The sequence below is a fragment of the Nicotiana sylvestris genome, chromosome 6, assembly GCF_000393655.2.
Source record: "Nicotiana sylvestris chromosome 6, ASM39365v2, whole genome shotgun sequence".
Lineage (NCBI taxonomy): Eukaryota > Viridiplantae > Streptophyta > Magnoliopsida > Solanales > Solanaceae > Nicotiana > Nicotiana sylvestris.
Window position 1 is genome coordinate 66,625,581 of NC_091062.1, and position 22,007 is coordinate 66,647,587.

Consider the following 22,007-nt stretch of genomic DNA (forward strand, 5'->3'; position numbering starts at 1 on the left):
TTATAAGTATCACACTATTTCAAGCAAGGGATAAGTAAATTTGTGAATGTGAGAGGGTAAGCAAATCGAAAAAATGAGTTTCTCCGAGATTTGGTATTTTGGGATAAAATACGGCCGAACTAAAATACCTGGTATTTATGGACTAGTGCCGCACAAGATACTACATAGATAGTCATAATAGTAAGGTGTATAAAGTATATTAAAAGTGAGTGATATTTTAAGTAATTTGAGATAAATCCTAATTATGTGGATAATTGGATAATTATTCGTTAATGGGAGATTAACTATTAATTAAGGAATTAAGTGGATAAATTTGATAAGCCCAACCCCTCCCTAACGTGGCAGCAAACCCACCCCTAATAAATGACTTATATGTCATTTGGATTATGTGGCAAATAGATGCGAGTATGGAGCTTCTACAAGAAATTTTCATTTGTGCTAGCACCCAACGTGAGACCATTCTTAAGAAGCCTTATAAGCCATTTACTTCAACTCTACAACAATTTCAAAGCAATAGAGCAAGGAAAGCAAACTCATAACCAAATTGTCGTACATGATCTAAAAGAAATATTTTTGCTTGGATGGCCATGTTATCATATTTTTCACGTAATTGCTTAATTGAAGAATGTGTGAGTACTTATAAGGAGATGAAGCCTATAAGTAAGAATGAATTTTCAAGTAAGAACGTTTTGGATTGTGCAAAGTTCTCTAGCCTGGATACTGGGAACAAGTATACAAAGATGTAGTATATGTGGTGCAGAATGGAATCTCTAAGTTGGTCATTCTTTAATTGATATGTATTCAAAATGTAGTGATATTCAGAGTATGAATAGGGAATATTTGGGCTTATGAGTATGGAAGGTTGTTAGCTGGATATAGTCACTTTCAACACAGTAATGAATGCTTATTGTCATAATTAGCATGAGTTGGAGGATTGTCAAGAGAATCGACTCAGATATGTTAAGGCTATCCCTCCTTTCTTTTGACATGATCCATATGATATAAACGAAACGAGCAAATGCACAACTTTCATAAATGACCCTACTCATAGGAGTATTAGAGATGTCCATGTTCTTGAATTCTCATATGTGTTATTATTCTGTCGTCTATTCATGAGTCTCAGAAAATACGTAAGTTGATAAAATTTGTTTAATAATATTTTCTTTTAAAAAGAAACTCATATTGTTTACGTGCTCAAATATTAAGTACTCCTTAATACGTACTAAAAAAGAGAATTAGTAAAAAAAAGGAAAAAGAGGTTAGATAAAAGTACTAAAAAGAGCATTAGTAAAAAGGAAAAGAGGTTAGATAAAAGTTTATGAACTATTAAATTTTATAACCAAAAAGAGGGGATCAATTAAGTATCTTCAAAGTTGTTATCTTACATATTTGTAAGTTCACCAACTTTATTCGATAGTCTCTTCTCTTTTAATGGGACAGAGCGTCAGGCATTATTCTTCCAGTAAATTAAAGCATAAAATAATATTAATCCAGAGATGCGATAAATTTGCGTACATTTTGCTAGTCTCGCAAATCGTGTATATTTTCCTAGTTTTGTAAGTTATAATATTCTCCTTATCGGGACTTTATATTCAATTGAGTATTTTCTTTTTCCAGTTAAGAGTGCAGAGAATTTACATATATACAGTATTAAAAGTATTTTCATTACCATAGAACTATAATTGATGGGCAGGCCCCTGTTGGGCAACCTCTTATCATATGGTAAGTTATATACCGAGCGTCGAGCGCTTATGAGCGAGACCAGTTGGTCAAGATACAGAGCCTAGTATGGCCGAGTGCCGATGAGTGAGCCTACTATGGCGGAGTAGTTATATATATACCGAGCCTACTGTGGCCGAACGCTTATGAGCGAGCCCAGTTGGTCGAGATACAGAGCCTAGTATGGCCGAGCGCTTATGAGCGAGCCTACAACGGCAGAGCAGATATATATGTATACCGAGCCTTATAGGTCCGGACAACTATTTTACTCACTATATTGAGAGAATTGAGTCAGTATTAGCAGATGAGCATATCTTCAGATTATCTTTGACTTCCAGCTACTTGCAGTTATTATATTATCAGTTTAGTTTTAGCTTTCAGTATATTGCCTTACATACTCAGTACATTATTTCGTACTAACGTCCCTTTTCTGGGGGCATTGTATTTTATGCGTGCAGGTCATACAGACAGACGGGTAGGCCTCTTCAATAAGTGTTGCGCGAGTTCAGCTTGATCGGTAAGCTCCATGATTTTCGGAGTTTCCGGGTCTAGAGCCTTATGTACATCTTGTATATATATGTATATAAGTTATGAGTAGGTCAGAGAGTTGTTCTGGTCACAGTATATCCATCAGTAGAGGCTTATAGACATATCCTGTCAGTTAGTACAATATGTTAGGCTTGTAGGTCTTGTATGTATATTTGGTTGGTTTGTCAGCTGTAATAGTTATGACGGCCTTGTCGGCCCAATTATATATTGACATTTAGTCAGCATTCGCAGTTCTTGTAATGTGGCCCATGGCCAAAGTATGACATCATATGTTTAGAGTCCCTTAGTTGCAAGTTGGTACGCAAGGATAGGTAAGGCATTGGGGGCCAGTCTCGCCCCCAGGTTCGGGGCGTGACATTTAACCTTTTCCAAAGCATCCTAAACCAAGTGTGTACCTAATAACCTAGCCTCGCCCGGCTAGAACCAACCCACTGGAGACCGACATTGTCTACCATATAAAGCCTCATACGGGGCCATCTGAATGCTCGACTGGTAATTGTTATTGTAGGCAAACTTCACAAGTGGCTATAACTGATCCCAAGAACTCCCAAACTCCATCACACATGCATGAAGCATATCCTCAAATATCTGAATAGTGCGCTCGGACTGTCCGTCTGTCTGAGGGTGAAAGGTTGTGCTCAACTCAACCCGAGTACCTAACGCATGTTATACGGCCCTCCAGAACCACGATGTAAACTGTGTACCTCGGTCAGAGATGATGGATACTGGCACATTGTGAAGCCTGACAATATCACAGATATAAACTCGAGCAAGCTACTCGGAAGAATAAGTAGTCATCACTGGAATGCAATGAGCTGACTTGGTCAACATATCCACAAACACCCAAACTGCATCAAACTTCATCTGAGTTCGTGGAAACCTAACAGCAAAATTCATAGTGATCCGCTCCCATTTACACTCTGGGATCTCCAGCTTCTGAAGCAATCCACCCGGCCACTGGTGCTCATACTTCACCTGCTGACAATTTAGGTTATGTCTGTCTTCATTCTCTTCCACCAATAATGTTGTCTCATGTCCTGATACATCTTCATGGCACCTGGATGAATGGAGTACTACGAACTGTGAGCCTCCTGGAGAATCAACTCATGCAACCCATCTACATTAGGCATACATACCCTACCCTGCATCCTCAATGCACCGTCATCCCTAATAGTGACCTCTCTGGCATCATCATGCTGAACCGTGTCCTTAAGGAGAAGTAGATGGGGGTCATTATACTGATGCTCCCGGATAAGATCAATAAGTGAAGACTGAGAAACCACACAAGCAAAAACTTGGCTCGGCTTAGAAACATCCAATCTAACAAACTGGTTGGCCAAGGCCTTAACATCCAATGCTAATTGCCTCTCCGTTGTTGGTAGATATACTAGACTGCCCAAACTCTCTGCCCTACGATTCAAGGCATCGGCCACCATATTAGCTTTCCCAAGATGGATTGAATAGTGATATCATAGTCCTTAAGAAGCTCTAATCACCTCCACTGATGCAAGTTAAGATCCTTTTGTTTAAACAGATGTTGCAGACTCCGGTGATCAGTGTACATCTCACAAGGGACACTATACAAATAGTGACGCCAAATCTTCAAGGCATGAATAGTAGCTGCTAACTCAAGTCATGGATAGGATAGTTCTTCTCATGCACCTTCAACTGACTAGACGCGTAGGCAATCACCCTACCACCCTCCATCAACACCGCCCCGAGACCAATACGCAACACATCACAAATTACAGCATAGGACCTCAAACCTATAGGCAATACCAATACTGGGGCTGTAGTCAAAGCAGTCTTAAGCTTTTCAAAGCTCTCCCCACACACCTCTGTCCACTTGAACGGAGCACCCTTCTGGGTCAACCTGCTCATAGGTACTGCAATAGATGAGAAACCCTCTACAAATCAACAGTAATACCCCGCCAAACCAAGAAAACTCCGAATTTTCGTAGCTGAGAACTGTCTGGGCCAACTCCGCACTGCTTCAACCTTCTTCGGGTCCACCTTGATCCCCTCACTTGATACTACGTGACCCAAAAATGCCACTGAATCTAGCCAGAACTCACACTTTGAGAATTTTGCATATAACTTCTTTTTTCTCAAGGTTTGAAGCAGAGTCCTCAGGTGTTGCTCATAATCCTCCCGACTCAGGGAGTACACCAGAATGTTGTCAATAAACACAATGATGAACGAGTCAAGATAGGGTCAGAATACACTATGTATCAAATGCATGAATGTTGTCGGGGCGTTTGTCAGCCCAAATGACATCACAAGGAACTTGTAGTCACCGTACCGAGTACAGAAAGCAATCTTCAGGATATCTAGCTCCTGATTCTTCAACTCATGATAGCATGGACGCAAGTCAATCTTGCAAAACACTCTGGCACCCTATAACTGATCAAATAAGTCGTCAATACATGGCAATAGATACATGTTTTTCACTGTAACTTTGTTCAACTGACGATAGTCAATACACATGCGCATAGAACCATCCTTCTTCTTCACAAACAAGACTCGAGCACCCCAAGGCAACACATTGGGCCGAATGAAGACCTTATCAAGCAACTCCTGTAACTACTCCTTTAACTCTTTCAACTTAGGCGGAGTCATTTATATGGAGGAACAGAGATGGACTGAGTGCCTGACAACAAATCAATACCAAAGTTGATATCCTTGTCGGGCGGCATGCCTTGAAGATCTGCTGGAAATACATCTGGATAATCCCTCACTACTAGAGCTGATTCCACGGTAGGAGTATCAATACTGACATCTCTCATATAAGCTAAATACACATCATACCCCTTCTCAACCATCCGTTGAGTCTTTAGAAAAGAAATAACTCTGCTAGGAGTGTAATCTAAGGTGCCTCTCCACTCTAATCGTGGTAATCCTGGCATAGCCAACATCACAGTCTTGGCGTGACAATCAAGAATAACATAATAGGGAGACGACCAGTCTATGCCTAAAATAATATCAAAGTCTACCATACTGAGCAATAATAAATTAGCTCTAGTCTCAAAACCACTAAGAACAACCAAACACGACCGATACACACGGTCAACAACAATAGAATCTCCCACAGCTGTGGACACATAGATAAGAGAACTCAAAGAATCACGGGATACAACTAAATATGGAGCAAAATAAGATGACACATAGGAATAAGTGGACCTTGAATGAAGCATTCTTCTGGGTCAGCCTAGTCATATGTGCTGTAATAGATGACAAACCCTATACAAATCGACAGTAATACCCTGCCAAACCAAGAAAACTCCGTATCTCTGTAGCTGAGGACGGTCTGGGCCAACTCCGCGCTGCTTCAACTTCTTCAGATCCACCTTGATCCCCTCACTTGGTACTACGTAACACAAAAATGCCACTGAATCTAGCCAGAACTCACACTTTGAGAATTTCCGATATAACTTCTTTTCTCTGAAGGTATGAAGTAGAGTCCTCAGGTGCTGCTCATGATCCTCCCGACTCCGGGAGTACACCAGAATGTCGTCAATAAACACAATGATGAACGAGTCAAGATAGGGCTGGAATACACTGTGTATCAAATGCATAGATACTGCTAGGGCGTTGGTCAACCCAAATGACATCACAAGGAACTCGTAGTGACCATCCTGAGTACTAAAAGCAGTCTTTGGGATATCTAGCTCCCGAATCTTCAACTCATGATAGCCTGAACGGAAGTCAATCTTAGAAAACACTCTAGCACCATGTAACTGATCAAATAGGTCATCAATACATGGCAATGGATAGATGTTTTTCATTGTATCTTTGTTCAACTGGCGATAGTAAATACACATACGCATAAAACCATCCTTCTTCTTCACAAACAAGACTGGAACACCCCACGGTGACACACTGGGCCGAATGAAACCCTTATCAAGAAACTCCTGTAACTACTCATTTAACTCCTTCAACTCAGGTGGAGCCAAACGATATGGAGGAATAGAGATGGGCTGAGTGCCCGATAACAAATCAATACCAAAGTCGATATCCTTATCAGGCGGCATGCCGGGAAGATCTAGCGAAAATACATTTGGATAATCCCTCACTACTAAACTAACTCCACGTTAGGAGTATCAATATTGACATCTCGCATATAAGCTAGATAAGTACCACATCCCTTCCCAACCATCCGTTGAGTCTTTGGAATTGAAATAACTCTGCTGGGAGTGTAATATAAGGTGCCTCTCCACTCTAACCGTGGTAATCCTGGCATAGCTGTCACGCCTCCTTTTTCTACCCCCGGAAGGGGTATAGGAGAGTTTTTCCAATTTAAGTGACAATCGAAATGAGATTATTTTATTTAGAAATCAAAGTCGCCACTTGGAATAATTTATGGTGTCCCAATCACCGGTTAAATCCCGAATCGAGGAAAGATTGACTCTATTTTACAATTCGCAAAACACAAAAATTCGGGTAAGGAATTTCGTTGACCTGGGAGAAGGTGTTAGGCATTCTCGGGTTCTGTGGTTTTAGCACGGTCGCTCAACTGTTAATATTGGCCTATTTATTTGATTTTTACAACATTCTTGAAACCTATGTGCATTTTTATTCCTTTTAAAACTGCCTTTAGTAATCCAATTGTTATACAAGTAATTATTTGATTACATGTTGTGAATCATGTCACGGGAACCGTACCCACGATACACAACGTGTTTAATTTATTAACAAGATTAAATTATGGCCGGGTCACATTAATTTACCCCCGAATTTTAGAAATTAAGCGTCACAACTATGTCAGCGGAACTGTACCCGTAGCTATGACCATTTATTTAATTAACGCGCCTAAAGCAAACTACGAGATTTCTAGGCATTTTCTTCACTAATTAAGATATCGATGTGAGGGCCATAGACTAGATGATTGTATGGCACACTTAAATTTTTATTAAAAGAGAAGGCATTCAACTAAGTGAACTACGGATATTCATATTTAAAACTAATTTGAAATTAAGTATCACAACTACGTCACGGGAACCGTACCCGTAGCTATGATAATTTTATTATTTATTGCGCCTAAATCAAGCTACGAAAGTTCGTATTTACTAAATTACTTGAGATTATGCGAGGCCATGAGTTATGGAAATCACCTTATGGATGAAGTGTACCATTTGATCACTGTATGTTTTCTGAGAAGAGTTACTAAATGAATCCAAGTATTGCTCAACTCAAAACCCCCCACACCCTAATCATCTTTCATTAGCAAACTCATATATATGGAAAAACTTTATGGCACTCAAGAAAGAAATGCATGAAATATGATCGACTAACAAGTAAAAGACTCCAACAAGATAACGACATGAGACAAAATAAAAAGTGAGTTAACGGGATGATAAGAGCTATGTGAAAATCAATTTGTAACCTCGCCAACTCCTAAATGCCACCTATTGTTCTAAAAAAAACAAACGGAACAAATACCGAAATTGCTATTCTTTTCAAACCATTTTTAAGGGCTAAGTATTTTTCCTTGATAATACCAATCTCATTTATGACTAAAGTCAAATCCTTATGATACACAAGATGCAAATTAACACAGATAAAGTTTTACTCCACATGAGACCAACGCAGAATTGCCAGTCACATAGAAACAAACGCATTGAGTGAATAGTTCTAGCAATTAACGTTGGTCACACCAAAAGGAAAATAAAGATATCATTTCTTGAAAAACTATTCCCATAAATCATGTCATTTAATGATTCCAACTACATAATAAGGAGTGATATTTAAACCAATTAATACAATATCCCCAAAAAAGAAAACCAAAACCAGTCAGTAGTTGTGTAAATCTCAAATTGACTTCTTAAAGATCCATTTTTGTTATCTCTCAAACATATGGAATGCAACAAGCTTAAAGGAACATTAAGAATAAGAAAATACCCAAAAGCAACTGAAAACTCAGGTTCTCATTTAACCATTCCAACATCAATAAACTTAACACACTAGAATAATACTCAAATGAACCCAAAATCAGCGACAACAAACAAGTTCAAAAGGTCTAAGTATTTCCAAACACAAAGATAAAAAATAAAAAAATAAAAAAAAATCTTCTTAGATCAATACTCAATTCAGTCCCAGTAAATTTGTTTTCAACAATTATACCAATTCTTTAAACCCTTAGGCCCATTTTAACCCACAACTCTTATCATACTTCAAACGACACAAAGAGGAAAGAAAAGAAGAAGAAACAACAAAAAAAAACAGATTAAAGGAGCTAAGAGATGAACCTGAATCAACAAACACCTTGATTAATTCTGCTTAAACTCTAAATACAAATGAAATCCAATAGCTGAAATCCAATAGCTAATATCAACACAAACAACAACAGGTTTGAGTAGAAATCGTGAAATTCAGACAGAAATTTGAAACATGTGCCGGGACTCAGCACTCAAATGCGAACACCAACTTAAACTTCAATCAAGATCCATTTTTTAGAACAAGAAATCAAGAGAAATCTGTTTTGGTCATTTTTTTGATTTTTCTCGAAATGAAGTAAAACTGAAATGAAACTCGGACTGTTTTCTTTTTGCTTTTTTTTTTCTTTATTCTGTCTTCTCAAAAAATCGACTAAAATTGAAGAAAACTGAAGAAAAGGGAACTCCAAGAACCCTAGAAATTTTACTCTCCTAAATTTCCGAAAAAATCCCCCCCCCCCAACCAAGAAATCCTTACCTTATATATAAGCCTTAAATCTTCTCGAAGCTTCCTCCAAAAATCTGAATATCTCATCTGTTTGTAAACGATTTTAGGGACAAATGGAAGGTGTGGATTGATTTCCATCCATCCACGACTCCCATTAATCCAACAAATCGTTCCAGAATGCAAAAATAACGTACAAATTCGAAGGGAATATTCTCGTTTTGTCAGAAATCCGTTAGGATTAGGGTGACATGGAGAGATGGGACCCGTGTGTAAGTGAACTCGTCTGAGTTTCAGGAGAGTTGAGATCGGCTCGGATGAGGGAGACGATGAACAGTACATGGGGGCGACGTTTCTATGTCTTTAGGATTTAGGGTTTGTTTAAGGAAAATATTATAAGAGGGATTATATATGAGGGGTTGTGGGGCGGGTCACTGGCGGGTCGGGGCGTGGGTTTAGGTTGGGGCGGGTAAAGGGAATGGGCTAGGGCGGATTGGAAGAGAAAGGGGATTTTGGGCTACAAATTTGGTCTTTTGGGTGGCCCAATATTGGAACAACTTTTTTTTTCTTTTGTTTTCTTTCTTTTTTTTCTTTAATAAAAATTCTATCTAACTTAATTAAATCCGAAATAAAATCTTAATTAAGCTAATTATCCAATTATAATATTTATAAAATTAGTTTATCCTAAATTGAAGAAGAGAAAACTACTAATTTGGCATTAAAGGCTAAAATGCAAAAAATATGATATTTATTATATATATTTGATTTTTTTTATTTTCATTTTAATAACAATTAATTAATCCTAAAATACGAACACATAATCTAATATGCAATGCATGGAATTTTGATATTTTCGGGGTATTTTCTATGCTTTAATGCATGCAAAAATTCAACTAAAAATGTCAAACACTTGAACAAATATTCCTAAAAATCCTATAAAATTAAAATAAACTACAAAAAACTTTTTGTGATTCTGTAAGAGTATTTTGGGTTGGGCAAAAATCACATGCTCACAGCTGCCCCTCTTTGCTCGAAAACACGAAGAGTTTTCGGGCAAAGATCAAGTGAGCAGATACGAGCGATTTTTGGCCGTTTGAATACCCCGGGGGAAGCATTTTTGAAATATCTGACCGCACCTTGCTTCAGAGGTTTCCTACATATCCTTGGCTATAAAGGAATCAGGTTAGTGTAGTTCGGAAAGTTTCGGTAGCTGGGACTACCGGAAAGCTGTGATTTCACTCTTGCTGCTGCTGCTATTGCTTGCTTAACTCCTTATGAAATAAAAATAAAAATAAAAAATCTAGGCTAAACTATGATCTATGCATTACAAGAATCTTATCTACCATCTTCAGACTTGGTCTTGCCGCTTCTATAGTTCTGTGGTGTATCTTGAACTGTTGGTTTGCACTCTCGAGGCGAATTTGTGTTGTTGCTAATTGACTTCTGCAACGAGTTTCCTTGTTTTCCAGGTGGGTGCCTGATTACCGAAACTTGAACTGTATTCCCTTGTTCTCCAGGTGGGCGCCTGATTATCAAAACTTGAACTGCATTCCCTTGTTCTCCAGGTGGGCACCTGATTACAAAAAACATGAATAATATTCCCTTGTTCTCCCAGTAGGCGCCTGATTATCAAACATGAACCGTATTCCCTTGTTTTCCAGGTGGGCGCCTGATTGCCGAAACTTGAACTATATTCTCTTGTTCTCCAGGTGGGCGCCTGATTGCCAAAACTTGAACTGTATTCCCTTGTTCTCCAAGTGGGCGCTTGATTGCCGAAACTTGAACTGTATTCCTTTGTTCTCTAGGTAGGCGCCTGATTGCCAAAACTTGAATTGTATTCCCTTGTTCTCCAAGTGGGCGGATGATTTCTAAAACTTGAACTATATTCCCTTATTCTCCAGGTAGGCTCCTGATTGTCAAAACTTGAACTATATTCCCTTGTTCTCCATGTGGGCGCCTGATTGTCAAAACTTAAACTATATTCCCTTGTTCTCCATGTGGGCACCTGATTGCCAAAAAATTGAACTATATTCTCTTGTTCTCTAGGTGGGCGCCTGATTGCCAAAACTTGAATTATATTCCCTTGTTCTTCAGGTGGGCGCTTGATTGCCAAAACCTTAACTATATTCCCTTGTTCTCCAGGTGGGCGCTTGATTGCCAAAACCTTAACTGTATTCCCTTGTTCTCCAGGTGAGCGCCTGATTGCCAAAACTTGAACTGTATTCCTTGTTCTCAAGGTGGGCGCCTGATTGTCAAAACTTGAACTGTATTCCCTTGTTCTCCAGGTGGGCGCCTGATTGCCAAAACTTTAACTATACTCCCTTGTTCTCCAGGTGGGCGCCTGATTGCCAAAAACTTGAACTGTATTCCCTTGTTCTCCAGGTGGGCGCCTGATTACAACAAAACAGACAAAACAAAAGAAAGCTTTCTGCCCCAGTTTGGTATCTGGGCACATCTATGAGTGTTAATCGAATCATGTTACCCCAAAGCCCTAAGAATTTAAAAACTAAAGTCCATTATCCAGGAGGGCCCTGACAATTGAAATTAAATTCCATCTTAAAAGTGAAAACCTCAAAGCCAACTTATATTTCCTAAAGGTAGAGCTTATGCTAAATCTTGTTATCTATGAATGTATTGGAATTCAACTAAGTCCCATTATCCAGGAGGGTCCTGAGAACCTTTAAAATTGAATCCCATTATTCAAGAGGGCCCTGAAAATTTTAAATTAAATCTCATTATCCATGAGGGTCTTGAAGATTTACGGTCGAACATGTCCGGTACATGCTTTCCTTACGGAGGGTTCCTCCGGAACAAACAAAATTTCATGCCCCTATTTTAATCAAAGAAAATTTTATCGGTTTTAAAAATGTGGTGGTTAGTTTGCGGCATTCTTGTTGAAGGTGGCCTTTTCACTACCGTGCTTTGTTCTGACCGGCTGCTTTGAACTGGCCAAGAATTGTTTGACTTTCTGACTGAGTCTCACCCACATGACCCTGAATGACCCGAGTGCTCTGCACTCAATCTGCTGTTTTACATTTCTGTCCTTCCCACCTGAACCTCTGTATCTTCCACAAAATTCCCAAACCACTCGACTAATGGAACTTTCACCAACACCTTATTTTTCCATTTTGCATCATGCTATTTCGGGTATGTTTTGGCCGCACTTTGCTTTGTGCAATTGGAAGTTGGTAGTAAGCTTTGAAATCCTTTCTTACTTGCTTAAACAAGGCTGACATTGGAAAATCCTTAGAGAGATAAACCCAAAAGAAATGAAATGCAATGACTTCGAGAATTAGGAATAAAGAAAAAAAATCGAAACAAGATGAATGTTTTAGGGAGAAAAGGAAAAGAGACTTATTTGGGTGAGGCAGCTGACACCAATTATCATGACATGCATTTCAGATTAATCAGCCCAGCCTGTTCAATCAATCACCTTTCAGTTGTCATACTTTATGCCCCGGGATTTCCATATTCCAATCTCTTTGCAAAGTCACCAACCTTGTTTGGCTTGAGGTGCCCTGAAGGGTTTTCACCAACAAACCTCTCTCATTTGTTCATCTCTCAACTCACTGTCGCCTTACGGTGCCTATGAAGGTTTTCACCGATAAGACTCTCTCATTTTGATTTCTCTCATCTTTCATCGCCCCACGGTGCCCGCGGGGGTTTTCACCAATAGGACTCTCATTTGCTCATTTTCCTTGTGCAGAACAGAGTGTTGCCCCCTGAGGCGAATCGTACCTCTATCTCGCTTGACTTGGCATTCTCAAATATTGGTCAGAAGGACTTTCTTTGGACTGCAATATTGGCTTTTGGATGGGGTTAGAAAGAAAGGATATCATAAAGGCACAAAACAACTTTAATGGGTTCAAAATTACAACTTTTGGAATCAGATCTTTTATAAAACCGCGACTTCTGCCCCAGTTTCTTTGCCTGGGGACTTTTGAATTTTTTATTTGATGGGACTGAACCGTTGTGAGCACGTGATTTTTTCCCTATATATGAATTATTCCCAAAAACTCAAACAAAATAATTTCTTTCATTATTTGGCAATTTTGCAAATTTTGTGGCATTTTCTGGTAATTGTTGCATTTTAGTTGTGCATGATCAATTCATATAAAATACAAAATATGCATTTTTCATTTAGGATCTAATTTCATATGTTAGTATTAATCAGGGATTAATTTTTTTTATAATAGAATATATGGAAAATAACAAAAATAGTCTACTTTTGCATTTTTAATTGTTTAATTGCGAATTCATCCCGGAATAGTTTTTAAAATAATTTTAGGAAATAATTAGTTTAATTTTGAAATATATTAGGACTTTATTTTTAATTTTTACAATTTTATAAAATTAAAAAAATATATATATATACAAATTGAAATACAAAAATTAAATACAAGAAACAAGGGAAGAGAAAGGAAAGCATTAAAGAGAAGGGCTGCCCATGATTTGGGCCAATTAATATCCCAGCCCAATCTCAAAACAATCCACCCAGGCCCAGCTATGCCCAACCCGGTCTGGTCCCAAGAGGAGCCAAACGACGTCGTTTCTCAGTGCACCAGATCTCAGTCGTCGAGGTTGTTAGATCGAACGGTCCAGAAGCACCCACTCTTTAATACATATATGTCCGAATACTACCCCCACCCCCTCAATTGTCTCTCACCCCACGTCTCTAAGAGACCAACAATGAGCCCTAAGCCTCGCCGGAATCCTCGTCGGCGGCAAACGCAACCAACGCCAAAAGCCACCAAAAATACACCCCAGCTTCCCCCGCTCATCCTCTTTCCAACCCTACCTCTGGTTTCTTTCGAATCACGGTCGAATCCCTTGAATGTTCGTTTGAAGTTTTCCGGCCAGTTCGTCACCTATGCCAAATAACCCCAAATTTACACCCTGTGACCGCCTGGATCTCCTCTACCCAACCCCCATGGCCTTGTCTCTCGAATTTGCCCGGAGCAGCTTAAATGTTAAATCGAAGGTTTCCAACCAAGGCCCTAAGGCAAAATCTCCATGATTTCGGACCCTAACAACCCTAATCAGGTGTTTTCTTATGAAACACATGGTTAGGGATGTTACGAGTCAGAAATTTCAGGGGATTTGGAGAAGCAACCACCGGCCGGAGCTCTTGGTAGTTGGTGAATTCTTAGCGGTATTTCCTTTTACTTTCAATTTCTTTTTCCTTTTTGACCTTGCTGCATGTGTGAATTTCATGGTCGATGTCTAGTTTAATTTGTGTTTTAGATTTTTGAGGTATATTCAGAGCTTAAGAAACTGTCTTGGTTATAGCTGTAGTTTTAGCTTAAAATTCAGGGGTAGTTTAAACATTTAGGATGGGGCAACACATGGTAGTTGAAACTAGAATCTTCTAGGGTGGTACTTTAGTGTAGATTTCAATAATTTTAGTGGGATTACTTGGGTAACAAGTTAGAAAATAAGGGACTAACTAAATAAAAGAAGAGGGACCTATGGTGCAATTAATAGATTTCAAGGCTGCCCATTTGTGCCTATAAAAGGGCAATGCCTTTGCCTTGAAGGAGCAGTTTTTTGGCCACCAAAATTTCCCCAAAAACAGTACTCTTCGAGTTTCAGATCTGGAATTCAAATTTCAGATCCAAATTTGCTTCTAGCTCTTAGTTCTTTAAAAAAAATACAAAAACAAACAAAATCCAGTAGAAACCAAAAAAATACTGTTTTATTCAATTTTCTAGCTGAATTCTAGTTTTGGTAGCTGAATTACATTCCTAAGTTCATTTTTGGTAATTTGAAAATTCAGAGAGTTTTCTGTTGGATTTCGAGTAATTGTGAGAGTTCATTCAATCTGTTTTGGCAAGTTTAATTGGGTTTTCTGATTGCTGAAGTTGTCTCTGGAGTATACTGTGGTGATTTCGAATAGTTGTAGGCATAATTGAATTGGTTTTATTGAAGTTTGGGTTAATGAAGGTTGTAGAGGGTGCTGGTTTCATTTGTGTTGGTTTTGGTGCTATTTTGGTTTATTGGCTGTTTGTGTTTGGTTTCAAATCACTTCTAGGCTGTTGAATTTTCTGGATTACACCTGATTACTGCCGCTCATTTCCTCTTCTTCTTACATTTCATATCCAGGTACACATTTTGAATCACTGATGTAGCTTTCAATTGGATTGAAATGAAGTAATGTTCCAGATTCGTGTTCATTCGAGTGGTTGAAATCAGTCCAAATGACATTTAGTTGCCTAGCTTTAATCTGTTTAAGTTGCAATGGTTGTTAGTTGTTTAATTAGGATTGTCTGTTTAAGGATTGATTTGGAGTGTTTAATTTGTGCTGGACTGTATAATTGAGACTGTCTTAGGCGATTGGAACTGCTTTGGCTATCATTTTGTAATAGACTGATAATCAGCTCAGAGAATCGGTGTGCAATAGTTAGACTTGGAACGGCATTAGTTGTAGTCAGTTTAGTTCATTCCCTTAGTTTAAACGCTTGGAACCAGAGCATAATCCGAGTTGGACATTGATTCAGGAATTGTGCATTTGTAGCAATGATCTAGTGTTCGAACTGTTAAGAGTAAGAATATAAACATCAGTTGTAGTGTTAATAATTCTAGGCTTGATATCACATCTGTATGCAACTAGATCCCTGTTAATATAAAGTTAAACTCGAAACCAGTTGTGATTTGGTATTGATACACCAGTAGAGTCATAGTTTAGTGTCAAGCTTATTGTTCTGCGTTACTGGCCTAACTCATACATAGAAATCTGTAGGCTGTAATTTCAAGTGTATTAGTTTAATTGGCTTAACCCGTTCATATATTCGAGCCAATGAGATGCAAATGTTACTAAATTGAAAATTGGTTGGGTGCTCTAAAGATGTTGATTTTGTTATGCATTAAAGCCACATGCTACATATAAAAGAACTTGGGCTCATGTTAAAGGCCCAACACGCGACTGTTTTCTTTGAAGTAAGATTTGGGCTTGAATCCATTTTGGGCTTTGAAATAATAAATGAGACGAGCCTCGCTAAATATAACACACAAATTACGGGGCCCTCAATAAATATTGCATTAATTTTTAGACTTCAGGATGATCCGTTTAGCGAATTTCACGGCCTCCCCAAAATAATAATACGTTAGACTCTTTAGGCGCGATTTTAATAAAATTACATTCCTAAACTCGGGTGTACATTTATGTGACCCAAATCCAAATCTCAACGGAGTCGAAATGTGTTGACGACCGCGGGTGCATTGATTGCGACGTGGTTCGAGATGCGTTTCACGACGTTACAATTCTTTTAAAAATGATAAAAGCGGTTTACGAATAAAAGGCACATAAGCTAGCATGTATTAAAATTAGATAAAATCAAATACAACAGTTAAGCGACCATGCTATAACCACGGAACCCGGGAATGCCTAGCACCTTCTCCCGGGTTAACAAAATTCCTTATCCGGATTTCTGGTTCGCGAACTGTAATACAGAGTCAGTATTTTCCTCGGTTCGGGATTAAACTGGTGACTTGGGACACCATTAATCACTCAAGTGGCGACTCTGAAATTTTAATAACCAAATCCCATTCCGATTGTCCTTTAATTGGAAAAACTCCATTATACACCCTTCCAGGGGTGTAGGTAAAAAGGAGGTATGACAGCTCTGGCGACTCTGCTGGGGAACGAACCCACGACCATGTGGTTCAGGGTTCAGAATTCGAGCTTAGATAAATTGTTTTATTTGGCTATATCTGATTATCGTACATGTTTCATGCTTAATGTGCTAAATGTTACCGCTTTGATATTATCTGAATTCTATATAAACTGTGCCGACACCCTTCTCTCTTCACCTCCGGGGATGTGCTTACTGGTTGAGACTCCCTATTTTGTTAGTGTCATACCCTGAAATAAGAAAGAGGCCGGATAAGTTGTAAAGCCGGACGATCTCGCGGGTCCCCGGTACGCTGCCCCCTCCTCGACTCGAGTTGTCCGCTCGGGTACACAATCTAGAACACATACCCAGGTTTTGAACCCAGAATAACTTGACTTCATGTCGGATCCCTAGTAGTAGCGCTTAATTGCATCATGCTGCATTTGACTTAGGGGACTCAATACAGGGGTTGGGTCCGTCTAGGGCTAGCAACCTGAAATGAAAAGACCATCCTGATGCATCCTACATGTTCTGTACATATATTTGTTCTGAACCGGCATGTTGACCGGCTTTTGAATCACGGGAATGTTAAATTGAGAAAAGGAAAGAGAAAAAGAGTGAAATAGCAGTTAGGGAGTCAAAACTCTGCCGAAATTTTGAGAAAATGGAAAAGGAAAATGTTTTATTTTTAACAGTTTAGAAAGCAAAGGAAAAATAGAAAAAGAGTCTTTTATTTTTGGAAAGTTGTTTGTTGAAAAAGAAAAGAAAAGAAAAAGAGTCTTTGTTTTAGTTTGGAAAAAATATAGGTTGTTTATTGTTTGTTGAAAATGAAAAAGAAAAAGGAGAGTCGTTATTTTGTCTTGTTTTCAAAAATAGAAAAAGAAAAATAGTTTGTCTTGCTATGGAACATGAAAAGAAAGAGCCTTGTTTTCAAAAATATAGTTAGTTTCTTGGCCCGAACTACCCAGGTTTGATTCTCACCGGATGTGAGATACGTAAGCAACCCTCATCGGGTCCAACCTCCCCTTTGCAAAAATAGCCAAAAATATTTAAAGTTTAAATTTTTTGCATGAATAAGTCGGGTGATGCCGTTTTTCATCAGAAACAGCTGAATGTTCCCGAAAGGGATGCCGGAAGGCTGACTTCGCAAAGACGGCCACTTTTGGTCATTTTTTATTTTGACCGGTTGACTCTCACAGCCTGAAAATCTTCGTTCTTGGGAGTGCTGAAATGTCGTGTTTGAAAACCGAGTCTTTCATTTTTTTTTTGAAAAAAAAAAAAAGAAATAGTTAATTTTGTCTTGATCAAATAAAAGTTTTGCTTAAATCACTTTAATAAATGTGCAGGATGAGCACGATGCAAAACGAACCTTTCTCAATAATGACTAAAATCCCCTTCGAGTTGCATCTTTGGTGGAATGATTTAGGCAAACAAGGACAAGACGAAGTTAAGAAATATCTGAAAGGTCTTACGGGTTTACTGGAAATCAAGCCTCGGGGTGATATTATAAGAGCATTGGTCACTTGCTGGGACCCAGCGCACAATGTCTTCCACTTCCCAGATTTTGAGCTAACCCCAACTCTGGAGGAAATCGCCGGGTACATCGGAAATGTTGAGGTTCCGTTAAGAGAAAAATATCTGATTGCTCCAAGAGCCATCACGGTGCATCGATTTTTAGATTCATTAAAAATACCCAGGACAGTCCGTAATCCAGATTTGGCAAAAGGCTTCTGTACTTTGCGCTTCATATACGACAGGTACGGCCACGTGGGAGGGTTTAACAAGACGGACATCAAGCTATGCAGTAAAAATAATCATCGAAAATGGGATGAGCACAGACGGGTGGCTTTCATGATAACCTTTTTAGGCCTCCTAGTGTTCCCAAGGGAAGACAAGAATATTGATATAAAAATAGTCGGGGTAGTCAGTACCTTACTTGCTCAAAATGAAAGCACTCTTGCACCTATGATCGTGTCTGACATTTCCCGGGCTCTCACTGCCTGCAGAGCCGGAGGCAACTTTTTTGAGGGGTGTAACCTGTTGCTACAAATATGGATGACCGAGCATCTATGTTACCGTTCCCCGCTCTTGAGCTATGGTTTGTCTGACAAGACATGTATAGGAGAGTTTTACACAAGGATTGACGGGGTTAGTCTGCCTGAAGGAGTAACAGCATGGATATCATACTTTCGTACTCTCACAGACAGACAGATACAATGGACGTTGGGATGGTTGCCTGTTGAAGAAATCATATACATGCCAGCAGCTAGGTAGCATTTTCTTTTGATGGGCCTTAAGAGCATCCAGCCTTATGCTCCCTGTCAGGTTCTGAGACAACTCGGGAGATGCCAAACCATGCCACGGGAGGAAGATATTAGTGTTCAAGTAATTGAGATCGGCCCTGACGGACAGTTTCCCGAAGCGAAAGTCCGCAAGATTTGGAATGAATATCAATACCTACAAGCAGATACTTGTGTGCAGGATCGGGCCAAAGGAGAAATGTCGCCAGAATACATCGCACGGTACAGAAGAGAACTTGAGCATCAAAGGCCAGCGAAAAGACCCCACATCCAGGACTTCATTGAATCATCACGAGAACAATGGGGTTGGCTAGCAAAAGAATAAGGCTATCAGGCCGAAATCAACAAGTTAAAATAACAGATCGGAGCTCTGAAATTTGAGAACAGTATGCAAGTTGCTGCTGATCAGGGAGAAAAGAACAGGTTGGCCCAAGAAAATGAGGTGCTTAGGGCCCAAATCTAGCAAATGAGGATAGCTGCCAATAATCAACAAAGGAGCCGGTCGGACGAGCGGTTGATAAAAGGGCTGAAAAGGGAAATTGGTGAGTGCCGGGACCCCGGGCACAGTGGGTAAAAAGAACAAAAGAACGCACCCATTGCATGCAACAATTAAAGAAGGATTATGAAAAGACCATTGCTAGTCTGAAAAGAAAAGTGGTCACCCTTGAGGATAAGGCAGCTAGGCAAGCTAAAGCTTTTGAGACCGAAAGTGGGCACTGCTATGATTTTCTAGCCCGAATGGAAGTAGAAATACAGCAGCTGCAGGATCAGCATCTTCAGGATTCTCATGTGTTGGAGGCTCGCAATAATCAAGTAAGGCGACTTCTTATAAAAAAGGGTCGAACAAGAGACAGGATTGAGACCATTGCCCACGCCATCCTCAGGAGATGTCAGGCATGTGGAGACATGACCCGCACTACCTTCTTTTCGGCAGTAATAATTTATGTCAAGCGAACCATGTATGAGCTAGAGCAACTTGAAAGGGATTTGGCACCTAAGCCCGCGGCGAGGCCGAACGATGCCCCGCGGGCACCCACTTTTGAAGCACTAATGTATTCATAGATCGAGTCTGTATTTTTCATTCTAGAGTTTGTTGCTTGTCAGTCTATTTTCTTTTTACGTCCAAGTATGCTAGTATGTTCAGAGTTTGTATTTGAGTTTAGTTGGAGTCCGTTATTTTCCATTTCAAAATGTTTAGTTTGTAAATAGAATGTCGTGATAATGAAAATCTGAAAATTCTCACAAATTTGTTCCTTTATTTTTGTACTTATTTTCACGAACTACGTCTGGTCTGATTCGTGCGGGGTCACGATACGTAGGCAATCTCCATAGGATTCGACCGCAACCAAATGAAGAGGGAAAGAAAGAAGAAAAACAAGAGGGGTGGAAAAGGATAAAGAAAGAAAATAGCGGAAAAACAAGAAAGGAATAGAATGCGGAAAGAAAAGATGAAAGAGAAGAGAAAGAAAAAGAAGAAGGGAAAAGAAAAGAGAGAAATTTTGCAATTAGAAATAAGGAAAATGTCGGGATGACGCATGCGGTTGAACAAATGCATAATAGAAATGGTTAATTGTATAGGTGCATTCATGCGCAATGTGCGGTTATCTAATCCATTGAAACCTAATCGCTAATGAAATTGTTGTCAACATGTGTAAGTCCAGGCAGGTGGTTAGTTGATTGGCAGTTCTGGCAACTCACCCGTACAACACCCGGTCGAAAGATAAAGTAAACATGACAGGACAGGATTCGGATACCAGTATTATGGATCCTTCAAATGAAGTTGAGGTGATAGATGTGGGTGCTATGAAAGAAGAGATGCGAAAATTGAAAGCGCAAATGGCTGAAATGCATCGGGCATGGTCTCAGGTGCACCCGACACCACTATACCCCGCTAATTCATCTTACATCCCACCTCCGGCTCAGGCTCAGGAGCCCACTACTCCCCATGCATCTTCAGCCTTTCCCTATCACACCCAGGGCTATGGTACTACTTCATTTGCTCCTCCAACTCCACCACCCAAACAGAACCCTCCCCCACCCATGGTTCCAGTCTTTGTGGCACCTCCCCCAGCTCCATTACATAGATCGTCCAGTGAGCCGCTATTCCAAGCTCACGACACCCACTATTACCCTCCTGAACCCACTTTTAAAGTGCCTGAGCCATATACTTATACACCCCATTTTGAGATCCCGGGAGAAGTTGAGAAACCAGTTAAGAATGTGGAACAGGAGGAAGTGATTCGTAAAGTCAAAAGCATGGAGCAATCCTTCCGGAACATGCATGGTTTAGGCAACCAAGTCAGTGTTGCGTACAAAGATTTGTGCCCTTTACCGGATGTCCAGTTGCCCGCAGGTTTCAAAATGCCCAAGTTTGATTTGTACGAGGGACGTGGCGACCCGGTGGACCACCTCCGAGGTTTCTGCAGTAAAATGAGAGGATCTGGGGGGAAGGATGAATTGTTGATAGCCTATTTCGGTCAAAGTCTGAACGGGTCCGCGTTGGAATGGTACACGAGACAGGACCCCGGCCGATGGTATACATGGGATGATTTGGCACAAGCGTTCATTGGCCATTTTCAGTATAACCTTGAGATAGTCCCCGATCGTCTGTCATTGTTGAAGTTGGAGAAGAAGCCCGCGGAGAGTTTTAGAGAATTTGGTTTCCGCTAAAGGGAACAGGCAGCAAGAGTTGATCCTCTGATGAGGGAGAGTGAGATGGTAGACTATTTCCTGTAGACGTTGGAGCCGACCTATTTTGGTCATCTGGTGACATCCGTTGGAAAATCATTCAATGAAGTTGTAAAAATGGGAGCCATGATTGAAGAAGGATTGAAGTCTAACAAAATCTTGAGTTATTCGGCATTGAAAGCAACTACCCAGGCCATCCAAAGCGGTACTGGTGGTGTACTCGGAAAGAAGAAGAAGGAAGAAATTGCCGCAATTGAAGCTAGTACTTGGTCCAGGCCCAACAACCCTCCGCCCTACTACAACCAACCCAGACCCCACCACCCAAATTACTAGTATACCCCATATGGCCCACCACAACATTACTATCCACCACCAGAACCACACTTTTCTATCCACCACGCCCAGACATACACTCAGCCTCCGGCGCATTCGCAATGGCGTGCACCGACTCCCCAAAACACATATCCACCCCCACAAAACACCT

At 39.9% G+C, this 22,007-nt stretch overlaps 2 protein-coding genes across 2 annotated transcripts; one reads left to right on the forward strand and one right to left on the reverse strand.

Annotated features, from left to right (window-relative positions):
- Nucleotides 1–3,042: 3,042 nt before the first annotated feature.
- LOC138870723 (uncharacterized) lies at nucleotides 3,043–3,704 on the reverse strand. The gene is made up of 2 exons (XM_070148557.1): nucleotides 3,410–3,704; nucleotides 3,043–3,359 (listed from the first exon to the last, which is right to left on the reverse strand). Exons 1-2 carry the CDS (start codon nucleotides 3,702–3,704, stop codon nucleotides 3,043–3,045), a joined length of 612 nt encoding a protein of 203 aa, XP_070004658.1.
- A 16,862-nt stretch (nucleotides 3,705–20,566) lies between these two features.
- On the forward strand, nucleotides 20,567–21,505 carry LOC138870724 (uncharacterized). Its single transcript, XM_070148558.1, has one exon. The coding sequence runs from the start codon at nucleotides 20,567–20,569 to the stop codon at nucleotides 21,503–21,505; it is 939 nt and encodes a 312-aa protein (XP_070004659.1).
- Nucleotides 21,506–22,007: the final 502 nt, after the last annotated feature.